This window comes from Littorina saxatilis, linkage group LG17, assembly GCF_037325665.1.
Source record: "Littorina saxatilis isolate snail1 linkage group LG17, US_GU_Lsax_2.0, whole genome shotgun sequence".
NCBI classification, from domain to species: Eukaryota; Metazoa; Mollusca; class Gastropoda; order Littorinimorpha; family Littorinidae; genus Littorina; species Littorina saxatilis.
In genome coordinates, this window is record NC_090261.1 from 16,346,744 (window position 1) to 16,361,267 (window position 14,524).

The 14,524-nt window shown below is 38.8% G+C and overlaps 1 protein-coding gene across 1 annotated transcript in view; it reads right to left on the bottom strand.

Annotated features, from left to right (window-relative positions):
* The window catches only part of LOC138953961 (poly(A) polymerase beta-like), a gene marked incomplete in the record, with an annotated part of 24,906 nt that extends 10,572 nt beyond the window's left edge, over nucleotides 1-14,334 (bottom strand). Inside the window, 9 exon segments of the mRNA XM_070325979.1 lie at nucleotides 2,768-2,906; nucleotides 3,656-3,745; nucleotides 5,510-5,621; nucleotides 6,437-6,490; nucleotides 7,229-7,338; nucleotides 7,878-7,962; nucleotides 8,513-8,579; nucleotides 13,358-13,518; nucleotides 14,197-14,334. Of these exon segments, the coding sequence (XP_070182080.1) occupies nucleotides 2,768-2,906; nucleotides 3,656-3,745; nucleotides 5,510-5,621; nucleotides 6,437-6,490; nucleotides 7,229-7,338; nucleotides 7,878-7,962; nucleotides 8,513-8,579; nucleotides 13,358-13,518 (818 nt within the window).
* Between the last annotated feature and the right edge of the window lie 190 nt (nucleotides 14,335-14,524).

Here is a 14,524-nt window from a genome sequence, read left to right on the forward strand (position 1 = left end):
TCATCATCATCAATCATCATCATCTTCATCTTTATCATCACGTGCTAAAGTTTTCCGACCTCCTTTTGTTGGTTAACCTTTTAACGTTTTAATTTTTAATTTTTTAATTACAGTGGAACCCCTCACAAGGACCCCCCTCTCTAACGACTACCCCGCCACAACGACCCTTTTATTTTTTTAACCGATGTGTTTCCTTATATAGTTGTCACCAGTGTAGCGACCACCCCGCTCTAACGTCTAAGGACCGACCTAACAGCTTGTGTAACGACTTTGTCAGACAAAGCCAAGACTCTCAGTCAGCGTAACGCATCACTGACAAACCAGTTATAACCGGGCTGAGAGGTGTGATGGTTGGGTGGGCTGAATAAACATCACAAACCAATCATCGAGAAAACAAACTCAGGTGACCAACATACACCGTTCAACTCAGTCAGAATAGACAGTCTTTGGACAGAAGAGCAGTGGAGATCGACATGGCGTCTACAATAAAATAAAATATTTAACTCTCGAAAATCGAGTGAATGTTGTGAACAGACACAAAAAGGGAGAAACTGCCATCGCGATTGCAAAAAGTCTTGATGTTGGAAAATCGAAAATTCAAAGAATTATCCAAGACAAAGAAAACATTCTGAAAAGGTGGGAAAGTGGTGACAATGCCGATCGAATGCGATCAAAGATCAAAGCGGCAGAAGACAACATACTCTGACGTAAATGAAAAGATTTGGGATTGGTTCCTGGCTGCCAGAAAAAAGAATTTTCCAATGTGTGCGAGATCAAAGGCAGGTCCATTGTGATAGCTGGGTGGCCTTGTTTATATTAGCAATGACACATGAAATTTTGAAATTAATGGTTGAATGACAAGAAACACACCATTTTAAAGAGATCAAAATTCTGAGCACATAGCAATTTGTTTTATTTAAATCGGTGCAGTAGTTCTCGAGATATGGTCATTTTAGTTGAGAAATTTTGGGCGTCATTTGAGGACAAAGCTAGTAGCTAAATACATGGGACATAGACTGATTGCTGTGGCAATGACATGAAATTTTGAAATTAATGGTTGAATGACAAGAAACACACCATTTTAAAGAGATCAAAATTCTGAGCACATAGCAATTTGTTTTATTTAAATCGGTGCAGTAGTTCGCGAGATATGGTCATTTTAGTTCGAAATCACTTTGCTTTGAGCGAGCCGAGATCGCAACCTCTTCAGGCTTTTGATCGGCCGAGTTTCGCATTTTTCGGGTCCAGTTTTGCGCAGCATAATCGTTGGGAATAAGTCATTTCTTGCTCGATTCTTTTGATTTTTGGCTTAAATGAAACAGAAGTTAATGTTTTATAAACTGCCTTTGAACCGTGTATGCCGATGGAAGTTTTCAGACCAAATTTTAGTGAAACTCACACGAGTAATATTCACCGTCATGCTGACGGAGATGTAGCTTCCGGTGGGTCGCGGTTTTCTGCATGGGAAAGATGTAAGGCTTTCTCTGATTGGTTGCAAAATATCACAGCCCTCCAATGAAAATTACGGTATTCCCAGCAGTTTGAAATGAACTGGTCGTCTGCTAAGAGTGACGCGAAAATGGCCGCGAAGACGAACACGCACTTTCACACTCAAAATATTCCAAAACACGTCTTTTATTAATTTCATACAGTAAACTTTGTTTTTGAATCATTTCTTTATTCATTCCTTTTTCATTTGATACATAATGTGTGACTCACAAACATCAATTATGCCAATTATTTTTCACTCAAAGTGAAAAAAAGTGCCTTTTCACTGTGTCCTCAGTTGACGCTGGGCGATGTGGCAATGCTACTTATAGACACTGACCTTCTTCCCAGAGGTCATTGACCCAGTTTTAGCTATGAGAGGTGGTTCCCCTTTCATATCTGAGAGAGGAAACACTTCCTGCACCCGGGTCAGTGACCGAGTTTAACCTATGGGGAGTTTAACCTATGGGGTGGTCTCTTTGATGTCTTGAGAGGAAACTTGGCCAGGGTAGTACATGCACCAGAACTGGTGGACACCATGGACAATGTCAAACATGAAATCGAAGCAGTTTGCTTGAGGAAACGGTCGTCAGCAACTCAAACTTCTCTGTTTTCTTTTTTTAAGAAAATCTGACTTTCTTTGTGGCCCCCTGACCCCGCCCCCTCCCTCTGTAAGGACCTCCATCCATCACGACCGATTTTTGTCAACATTTTCAAGGTCGTTAGAGAGGGGTTCCACTGTATATCATTGTGTGTCTATGGTCCCAAGGACAGATTGTAAGAAAAGGCGTAGCCTTAAATCTTAATCCTTGTTAAATAAAGTTCAATTCAAGTCAGTTCAATTCAATTCAATTCATTTCTCTCTCTCTCTCTTTGTTTGTATAAAATATTATGAAATATTTTGTAAGAAAAGGGTTGAAGTTATCACTTGTTCGTCATGTCTTGTTATCAGAATGTGTATTGATTATCAGTTTTAGAACGTGTCCATAAGCAGTCTGCTTGTTAACGTTCTTAATGTTGTTACTGTTTAAAATGTGTATACAAGAAAATTAATAAAAACACGCTTAAACCACGAGATGGAACATCTGCAAAATACCTTCTTAACGCCTCTTCATCAGCGTGAACCAATCATGCAGATTATGTATCTTTCCACTTTCTTTCTTCTTTGTTGGGGGGGGCTCAAGAGTATTTTCCTATGTGTGTGATTTGTTGCCAAACAGCTTTTTGTGACTTTAGTGAATAACATGCTATCAAAGCAATGAATAAAGAAGCCACTCACCATTTTGACAGGACGAGAAAGAATCTGTGCACCAGAGTGGCGGGAGCAGCGTTGGGATACAACTGACACACCCTTGCTACCAGCATTGCCCAGGACACACCTCCAAGGTAACCCAACACATTGGAGTATACTCCTTTCTCTGCAAAATACATTTTAGTTAATTTACTGGTCTCCATGCTCATACACAGACACATGCTTTACTGCTGAGATTATTTGAAATCCTGCTTGACATAAAATCAACTGACATTTTTCAATTTGTGCCGCAGACATAAAATCAGAAGGGACTGATTTTTACTCCCAGTACAATTTACAAGGGTCATTCTTCTATGGATTGCAGGTGGTTTTTGTTAATCTCCACATAAAATTGGTACATTTTTGTATCACAGTGTGCATTGGCATTAATCAACTTCCTACAGATGCATAATTTCCCAGTGATGGCGCTAGTATTTTTTCAATCCGGTACGCAAACTTTTATAATGCAAACAGTCCAGAAAAAAACGGTAGGCTGGTCATTGAAACCAGTAAGAATCCAACTCAGAGTACTGTTTTTTTGTTGTTTTACCGGCGAAAAAACCCCGGTAGTTCTAAAATCAACTGGTAGGTTTTTCGTTTCAACCGGTAAAATACCGGTAATTTCCGGTTAACGCCAATACTGATTTCCTCTCTTTGAATAGTTTGCACCATTAATTACTTTAACTTTACATGTGTAGGTACAGTACGCATCTTCAAAATAACACACACATAGACATTCACCTGTATCATAATTATTTTAAAAATATTTAAGAATGTGGTAAACAGCTCTCCTCTGTAATAACATAATAATAACACTGAAAAAAGAAAACAAACCAAATATTGCTACACAAATACAAATAACAATCATCTTCTTACTTTGGGCCCACAGTTTTATAGCACGGAGGGTCATGCGGAAGTTTTCTTTGTTGGGAACCAAATACAGAATCTCATCCGTCACTCGACAGCCTGTAACACACCCAGAAAAACAACGTCAGTTGTAAGAGGTGCAACATGTTGTGTGAGAATCTTTCACACAAAACATCATCAGCCTATCTAATTAACAAAAGAATCTATGAAAAATAACCAGGTGAGGCAGAGAGCCTCGCTTTTTCATCGTTACTTCCCTTTGTTTAGTAGATCAAGGTATCCATGTCATGGAAGGACAGCTTTCTTTCTTTCTATATTTGGTGTTTAACGTCATTTTTAACCATTCAAGGTTATATCGCGACGGAGGGAAGGGGGGAGATGGGATAGAGCCACTTGTCAATTGTTTCTTGTTCACAAAAGCACTAATCAAAAATTTGCTCCAGGGGCTTGCAACGTAGTACAATGTATTACCTTACTGGGAGAATGCAAGTTTCCAGTACAAATGACTTAACATTTCTTACATACTGCTTGACTAGGAAGGACAGCTGAAACTTACATACTGCTTGGTCACACATAGTACTTTATTACAGCTCTTCATAGACAAAAAAGAAAACGAACAACTGCAAAAAATGCTTGTGTGCAATCACATTCACAACAATGGTTCACCATGCCATGGAGCATTTACATGTAGCTCTGCACTACTTTTTAACAGTACACTCATTTCAGCATGGTAAGGTGTGTAATATAATCATTTATGGCATGCTAACAATCTTTATTCCCCCCTCTGCTTCTTTCTCTCTGTAAACTTGTAGGGCTAGTTATTTTTCGGTAACAACCAAAATCACTTACCCAACAACGGGCCTGAATCCTCGATAGCTCACAGGTTGATGAGTTAGACTTTCAGGGAACTACTTTAGCGATTGAAAAGTTCCGAACGCTCCAATGTACGAAATATACATCTCTAGACCAAACAATACAAACATACTGCATTTAAACTGGCAACTACAGGCTTGAACACATTAATCTCCATATAAAATCTATGAGTTTGGTTGTTTTCTAAATCCAAATCTAACGATCAGTGCAGAGAAACTCGCTTTAGATCTCTTGTGAGTGCACGCAAACTCCCAAGGCAAGTAACTCTCGTACGACAAGAGTAGTTCCCCTTCCAAATTTTCTGAACTGAGTTGCTTGGACAAGAGACTGCAATCCGACGGTTAGTTTTCGAAAATATTTCATTTTATAAACAGATCACACGCAACCAAATGCACACATCGCATCAATTTAAAGAACATACAGCGGTTTCATACACTATTTTGCCCCAGAAAACGGAACTTCATACAGTTTTTAACGTTGGAACACGGGTGCAAAAGTTCGTCTGCTTGTCCCATTGAAAGAAAGAACATTTCCTAAGCGATACCAAAACATGACAAGAACACACACTATCTGCCTTTACCGGCACAGCAGAATAACAACATAACTGTGTACTTGATTTTAGTCCAAAACAGGGAAACTGACAAGAAGTGTTAACAGAATTGATTGATTTTCCCTGAACTATACAACCGCGCATTATTCCATCGCCAGCGCAGGTAGACTGGTTGAGTGATTTGGATTCGATCAAACTTTCGCAAAAAACCTCCTCTTTTCTTTGAATAACTGAAGAAAGGAGGAATAAAGAGGTTACATACCTCGTCTCAGTGATTATTAAAAATAATGGTCTCAGTTCGCGGTCATGAAAAAGCTCGCTGAAGCTCGCATTTTTCATGATCCGCTAACTTCGACCATTATTTTTGATAATCACTGAGACTTGGCATGTAACCTCTACTACTCTGCTGTTGTGCTATCAATGATAGTATTAATATATACCGTTGAGACTTCTGACGCTTTTCTCATCCAAGTTCTTCAGGTGACTCTCCTGGCGCAGATCTATGTCTTCTGGAATTTGGGGCAGGGCAAGTCTTGCAAACAGCATATCAAGCTGAAATCATGCAAGGTATTTATCAACAGCAGACAAGACATAAAGCATCGCATTTCCTAACAAGAAGAGCAAACGCTCGATCGAGTCACTTTCGCAGTTCTGAATATTATATGAGGCATCAGATGGACAGGAAGAAATTGCTATTCACAACACAATGAGTCACGTTCACATAAAATTTGAGCCCGGTCACTTTTATAGTTTCCGAGAAAAGCCCAACGTTAAGTTGTGTGTTGCCGAACAGAAAAGGCTAGTTATCTCCCTTGTTTTTCTGATAACGTTCGTAAAAGGCTACAGATGTAAATACTTTGATGTAAAGAATAATCCTACAAAGTTTCAATCACATCCGATGAACTTTGTCAAAGATATAAAATGTCTAATTTTTCCTTTGACGCTGACCTGTGACCTTGAAAAAGGTCAAAGGTCAACGAAACCATCGTTAAAGTGTAGAGGTCATTGGAGGTCACGACTAAACAAAATATGAGCCCGATCGCTTTGATAGTTTCCGAGAAAAGTCCAACGTTAAGGTGGTGTCTACGGACGGCCGGCCGGACGGCTGGCCGGCCGGCCGGACAGACTAACACTGACCGATTACATAGAGTCACTTTTTCTCAAGTGACTCAAAAACTTACCAGTGTCTAGCTAGGAATTTATACCACCAGATTTGACTGGGGTCTGGATCATACTCATAGGAGGCAAATATCTTACACTTTCAGTTACATTTTGCTGTAAAGATTTTTTCAAACGCACAACCACCAAGACACAATCCAATTCAAATGAAATCAAATGACACTGAATGTGTGTGAAAATCAACTCACTTCTATCCCATCATATGTCATCTTGATCACTGGTACAAATGCTTCTTCCACTGCCTGTTGAGAAACAAAAGCAACAATCACTACACATTTGCATTCCTTGTAAGTAAACCTATTCATATGCAGCATACTTACACAAACATCCTGTTCAAGGTCTATATGATAAAACAGATATCCGTTCCACTGATAATTTTCAACACCTTATTTTCATGCAAACTAAACACCTTTTGGGGGAGGGGGTAGCTGGCTAGACTCATGCAATGGGGTGCTGGTGTCAGCTGGAAGTGAAAGAGCGCTGGAGGTAATAAAGAAGTGTAATCTTCCAAAGTTCAGTTGTCAGTCAGTGCATGGTGAGTGCGCTCACTGCCTTGAGGATTTGTTTATTTATTCTTTTAACATCAATCATAAACATTATTTTTACAGAACCTTTCAAAGTCTTATGTTATCGTTTAGAATTAGAGCCACTAGATGTGGCTAGCATAGACTCAATCAGTTTGTTTGCGAGTCTCTATGTGAGTGTATGGGGCAGGGGGAGAGGGGTGTCACCCCTCCCGTGACCAGCCACCCGCAATGTACGGACAGGTTTGCTATGGCCCAAGGGTGTTCATTCATGAGGGACTGATGTAGTAAATTTTCATTTGATTAATTTAATCTAGTGAAACAATTACAGAATAAAGTACATGTGTGACTGCAATACTGTTCTATGAAAACAAAACATCAGAAAAAAAAGACAAAATAACTTGTACAGTTGTATGTAATATTACATTTGGTAATAAATTAATCAGGAAATCTTACCCGTAATTCTTTGACCTCGGGCTGTGCCTTCATCAGTTCCAAGAAGGATTTGAAAAAGTCTGTGCGCTCTACATGCCTTGGAGCCACACACAAGGTATCAATATCAGCACCTGTAACAATGCAATAACCATGAATTTAAATTACACACAGAATAGCGCACTTCAGGAGTTTAAACTGGTGGTCTGAGAATGCTTGTGAATTCAGACATTTTGTTTTTGGTCTATGGATTCAGCACATTTCTATCCCTATCAGCACACTAATTCTGTTCACTTAGCCTAACAATGCTATGTTACAGCATATAAGTAAAGGTTGATAGTGCTACAAATTTTAACAGTACTAGACCTAAAACGGCCTGACAAGAGGGACTTTTACAAAAAAGAGTTTTCACATTTTGATGTGTGTTTAACTTTAAGTTTAACACCTTCCGCATATTCTCAGCCATGCAAACTCTCCTTGGATCTTTGAACCTTAAATGAGAGATCTTAGAAAAGTTAGATACAAAGGAAGGTAAGTGCCAATCGCCCAGCACCTGAGAATAGAAAGTGACTTTCTCCACTATTTCTATTCCATCCTCAAATCTTTTATCATTCTCTTAAAAAAATGAACCAAAAGGCTTGAGTCAAGCTCAGCAAAGCTAAACTCATGTTACCTTTTTTGTGAACTCCAAGCCTGTAAGAACCAAATGTGAACACTTTGCCACCAAATGTGCTGATTTTGCTTTCAGGTATATTGTTCTGAAAAAGAAATAAAACATTTTTTGGCTTGCAGATGTATCACGGAATCACTATCACTACAGACATCAATATGATTTCTGCATATTACTATTAATGCTTCATAAATTCAACCATTCTTTAGCTAATAACTAAATAAGTCATTGGAAAAACAAGCTCCAGACGCTGAGTCTGAGTTAACTCAGTAATACAGTTACTGACAGTTACAGCGAAGAAAGAAAGCATGAGACAGTGCACTCTGACTCATATCTGTGATTGTGATTCTAAACCCTTCCTGCAAGGTTTGAGCGTTTACAATGTCACTAACCTTGCTGTGGTCACTTTGCTATGATTTTTTAAAGTTTGAAACTGATGGAGTTATTTCCCATATCATGGAAACTGCATAGGAGATGGTGTCAATTTACTGTCAATCTTTGCATAAAACTGAATACATCTAGAACAAAATCTTCTTAAAAAATGTAAATACAGTTATCATGTAGTAACAAACAATCCATACAACTTTACTAGTGTACAACATATTAAATTATGATGCCTCTGTCCCTTTTTTTATTACCTTTTGCCTGCTGACATCTTTAATCCAATCTCTCACGAGCTCATTGATGCGAGCAAGCACTTCCATCCTGGAAGAGTAAAAAAAAGGGATGAATTAATTTATATCAAATAAATAAAGAGTTGCTAAAACAATTTATTTAATGGAACTGCCACTGTCAGAAATCATGAATTTCTAAATTCCATAAATTTTATAGTTGTTTTTTTATCATCTATTGATATAATATTCATTTCATGACATTTTCACAACACTCATTGAAAATTCAGAGTTAAATAACTTAAAACTTTAATGAGCTCATCTATCCACTCACACTGCAAAACATTGTATTTGTTTGTAGCAAACTGTACTGTAGTGCAAGTGTAAAACAAGGATAATTCACACAATGATATGTAATATCTACTGTTTTTGCTCAGTAATATTAATATCATTATGGCTAGCATGCATTTAATCTCATGAAACTTAGTAAACTGCTGAATTCACTTTTACAAGGCAGGGATGTTGTTAGGCGTCGGACATCGGACATAGACCGATTTAGAGGCTTAAATGTCCGATTCACATTGGACATCTTGCCGCATGGCGGTCAGATGTCCTACCGTTTTGAACTGAGCGCTGGCATTGTCCGATAAGAACTCAATTCCTTCGGACAGCGCGATATTCGTTTATGTTCCTTTCAAGATACACATTTTCAAAAAGCCACAAAGCACTCTCGTGTACAGGTACACTGAAGTTGTGCAATGCGGATCTTGCGTTTGGGCGACACCCGTCTGCAGCACATTAAAGTTAGGAGTATGGGAGACAACTCCCACTGACTGAGTCTTGCGTCTGCTTTTGCTTTCAGTTCGAGACATTTTGACGAAGCGCACTGAGTTATGCCACCGAAAAATAAAATAAAGCCTGCCAAAGTTCAACAAAAGCTGAACACGTTTGGTGATTCAACGGTATCTTGTGCTACATTAGGGTCAAAAACAGGGGGTAACATGGCGAGCGTCATTCTTGAAAATGAAACAATTCTGACGTCCTATTGAAATTTCTGAAAGCGGTCAAATGTCCTATCAGGGTTCGACACTACCGGGGGCGGGGGGCGGAACGCCCCAGAGTTTTGTGTTCTGCCCCAAACATTGCCGAAGCTTGGGGCCCACTCCGCCCCAGGATAAATTCCAACAATGAAAAACCGAAAATTCTAATGCCAGAGCCAATCACTAAAAATCGCCAGTCAAAGTCGTCACTGAAATTTGCGTTACCATCAATGCCGCAGTCAAGAAAAAAACCATTGAAATCGTCGAAGGACAATGCCGCAAGGGAAATAACTCCCAGATTGCGCTCTTTAGCGTGAGAGATAAGTATCGCCTTCAAATGCCAAACGCAAAATGTGGCGACACATCCCTCGTGTAAAAAGACATGGAAATGAAGATGAAGAACAGGGTGGAGTGAAACAAACAAGTCGCGTAAGGCGAAATTACTACATTTAGTCAAGCTGTGGAACTCACAGAATGAAACTGAACGTAGTCCGCCGCTAGTGCAAAAGGCAGTGAAAGTGACGAGCCTGTTTGGCGCGGTAGCGATTGCGCTGTGCTTTACTGTACCTCTCTTCGTTTTAACTTTCTGAGCGTGTTTTTAATCCAAACATATCATATGTATATGTTTTTGGAATCAGGAACCGACAAGGAATAAGATGAAATAGTTTTTAAAACGATTTCGGAAATTTAATTTTGATCATAATTTTTATATTTTTAATTTTCAGAGCTTGTTTTTAATCCAAATATAACATATGTATATGTTTTTGGAATCAGAAAATGACGAAGAATAAGATGAAATTGTTTTTGGATCGTTTAATAAAAAAATAATTTTAATTCAAAGTTTCCGATTTTTAATGACCAAACTCACTCATTAGTTTTTAAGCCACCAAGCTGAAATGCAATACCAAACCCCGGCCTTCGTCGAAGATTGCTTTGCCAAAATTTCAATCAATTTAATTGAAAAATGAGGGTGTGACAGTGCCGCCTCAACTTTTACAAAAAGCCGGATATGACGTCATCAAAGGTATTTATCGAAAAAATGAAAAAAACGTCCGGGGATATCATACCCAGGAACTCTCATGTCAAATTTCATAAAGATCAGCCCAGTAGTTTAGTCTGAATCGCTCTACACACACACACAGACAGACACACACACACACACACACACACATACACCACGACCCTCGTCTCGATTCCCCCCTCTATCATCTATGTTAAAACATTTAGTCAAAACTTGACTAAATGTAAACAAGTCGCGTAAGGCGAAATTACTACATTTAGTCAAGCTGTGGAACTCACAGAATGAAACTGAACGTAGTCCGCCGCTAGTGCAAAAGGCAGTGAAAGTGACGAGCCTGTTTGGCGCGGTAGCGATTGCGCTGTGCTTCATAGCAAGCTTTACTGTACCTCTCTTCGTTTTAACTTTCTGAGCGTGTTTTTAATCCAAACATATCATATCTATATGTTTTTGGAATCAGGAACCGACAAGGAATCAGATGAAATAGTTTTTAAAACGATTTCGGAAATTTAATTTTAATCATAATTTTTATATTTTTAACTTTCTGAGCGTGTTTTTAATCCAAACATATCATATCTATATGTTTTTGGAATCAGGAACCGACAAGGAATCAGATGAAATAGTTTTTGGATCGTTTAATAAAAAAATATTTTTAATTACAAGTTTCCGATTTTTAATGACCAAACTCACTCATTAGTTTTTAAGCCACCAAGCTGAAATGCAATACCAAACCCCGGGCTTCGTCGAAGATTGCTTTGCCAAAATTTCAATCAATTTGATTGAAAAATGAGGGTGTGACAGTGCCGCCTCAACTTTTACAAAAAGCCGGATATGACGTCATCAAACGTATTTATCGAAAAAATGAAAAAAACGTCCGGGGATATCATACCCAGGAACTCTCATGTCAAATTTCATAAAGATCGGCCCAGTAGTTTAGTCTGAATCGCTCTACACACACACACAGACAGACAGACAGACACACACACATACACCACGACCCTCGTCTCGATTCCCCCCTCTATGTTAAAACATTTAGTCAAAACTTGACTAAATGTAACAAGTCGCGTAAGGCGAAAATACAACATTTAGTCAAGTAGCTGTCGAACTCACAGAATGAAACTGAACGCAATGCAACGCAGCAAGACCGCATACTAGTAGCATCGTCAGTCACCCGCTCACGGCAAAGACAGTGAAATTGACAAGAAGAGCGGGGTAGCAGTTGCGCTCAGAAGGATAGCACGCTTCTCTTTGTTTTAACTTTCTGAGCGTGTTTTTAATCCAAACATATCATATCTATATGTTTTTGGAATCAGGAACCGACAAGGAATAAGATGAAAGTGTTTTTAAATTGATTTCGAAAATCTAATTTTCATATTAATTTTTATATATTTAATTTTGAGAGCATGTTTTTAATCCAAATATAACATATTTATATGTTTTTGGAATCAGCAAATGATGGAGAATACGATGAATGTAAATTTAGATCGTTTCTAAAAAAAATTTTTTTTTTTACAATTTTCAGATTTTTAATGACCAAAGTCATTAACTAATTTTTAAGCCACCAAGCTGAAATGCAATACCGAAGTCCGGGCTTCATCGAAGATTACTTGACCAAAATTTCAACCAATTTGGTTGAAAAATGAGGGCGTGACAGTGCCGCCTCAACTTTCACGAAAAGCCGGATATGACGTCATCAGGGTTCCTGCAGGGCAGAGCTGATACAATTCAAGGAGTTTTCAAGGACATTTCCAGGACCAAATAAATGCTTTTCAAGGACATGATTTTCCCCAATTTAATGCAAAGCACCAAGTCATTCCGTAGTTGTTTCCATTGCCAACTTCCGGGAAGGGAAGCAACTACGGGTGACTAGTAATAGTTAGTTCGTCTGCTTTCGTTTTCACTCGATCTTTTATTCTCCCAAAATGTGTGTACTGTATTTGACGAAAACAAAGGGGGTTGCATTTTTTTTTTAAATAAGACAAGCTGCTGACGAAATGTATAGGCAACAATTTGGAAAAATCAAGTACTTTTCAATGACTATTTAACAAAACTCTATTTTCAAGCACTTTTCAAGGCCTGGAAAAGGTTTTCCAATTTTCAAGGAGTTTTCCAGGGTTCAAGGACTCTGTACGAACCCTGCGTCATCAAAGACATTTATCAAAAAAATGAAAAAAACGTATGGGGATATCATACCCAGGAACTCTCATGTCAAATTTCATAAAGATCGGTCCAGTAGTTTAGTCTGAATCGCTCTACACACACACACAGACAGACACACACACTGTACACACACACACGCACATACACCACGGCCCTCGTCTCGATTACCCCCTCTACGTTAAAACATTTAGTCAAAACTTGACTAAATGTAAAAAGGAGACTGATGCAGCCAAAAGCGCGAAGCGCTGTCGTAATTTCAATGTCAAATGGTTGAAAGAATTTCCCTGGCTTCAGTACAATGAAGAAAAACAGACAATGCATTGCCGCACGTGAATACTGAGAGTGGGCCCCAGATTTTTGTTTTCCGCCCCAGCAATTTCCATCTCTGGGGCCAGTGTGGCCCCAGGCCAAATAAGTTAGTGTCGACCCCTGCCTATTCATGCTGAAGAGCTAGAACATTTGTCCTATAGGTATGAATATGTAGCAACATCCCTGACAAGGCAACTTCGGTCGAAAAAAATCAGATCACCACTCACTTTCCCAGTTCCTGTCAGTCTAACGGTAAGTTGAGTAACATGCTGAAAACATTTCACAAGACATGACTGGACCTCTCCACTCTTTACAAAAGCAACCATCTTCAGTTTGTAGTTGTACCTGTGTGCCAGCTCTGCTTCACTCTCAAAGACGCCATGTGGAATCATGGACTCCTCAAGCTTTTGTGTCAGCTCATTGTCCAAGGGCTTGGGTTCTGTAAGACTGATGGGGCCTGTCACACCACGGTTATGGCCAGTACCAGTACCGCTTGAACCATCCATCTATAAACAGACAAAAAAGTTACATAAGAATATATGGCACCTGTAGCAGAAGCATAGCCATAGGGTGCAGAATTTTTTTTTTAAACTGTCTTTCGCCATATATTTTCTTTCCTCTGAATATGTTTTCAATAATTTGCAGCCAGGTACCAACAATCTGAAAGTGAAAACCATGCCACTATCACCCGAGGGTGAGACTGGGTTCCTGTGGCTATGCTGGCGATTATGACTATTTTAAGTTGTATGACAGTTTCCATGAATTTTTCAACATTGGCCTATGGTTCCACCACACCCACCCACCACAAGTATGAGCTTTATTTTTCACACACACAACAATATCAATGTTGACTTATTGGAAATGATTTGAATCTTGTTGTACGAAGTACGATGTAACGATTGGACTAGGAGTAGGAGCTTTACAAATCGGTGAATATACATTTCTGTTCCACGACATACTTTAAGAAAACGCTCTCTCGGCTGATCGAAAGATATATTACTTCTCAAATGTCGACTTCAACATATATAAGACCGTTTTACAGTTGTGTGTGCAAAATGTAGTTGTGTGAATATGACTGTACGTAGTGTGTGTGAGACAGTGAGTGTGACAAACTACAGCAGACATAATCTTGTGGAATAAACATTGTGAATGGGCTTATATGCTACTGTTAAATAAGAATATACCTTTTGTGACAGGCTCGCAATAATGTTGTAACTACAAAGCCATGTGACAAAATGTGCGATCAGATCTTCACAAATTTGACGACAAAGTTAGTTGAATTTCTGAGCTAAACGTGATGATCAACAATGGCGGGTTGCCACTTTTCCCACAGTTCACCTGTTAACATCCGTCTATCCCATACAACGCTAAAGATAAAGTTTTATCGCAATTTAAGTAAATACGTTCCTTATTTTGTAACAATTGATGTATACAACTATTTTTAATTTTTATTTTTATCAAAAATATTTGATAAAATACCACAAACTCACTTCTTGAATTTGCCATGTGTTA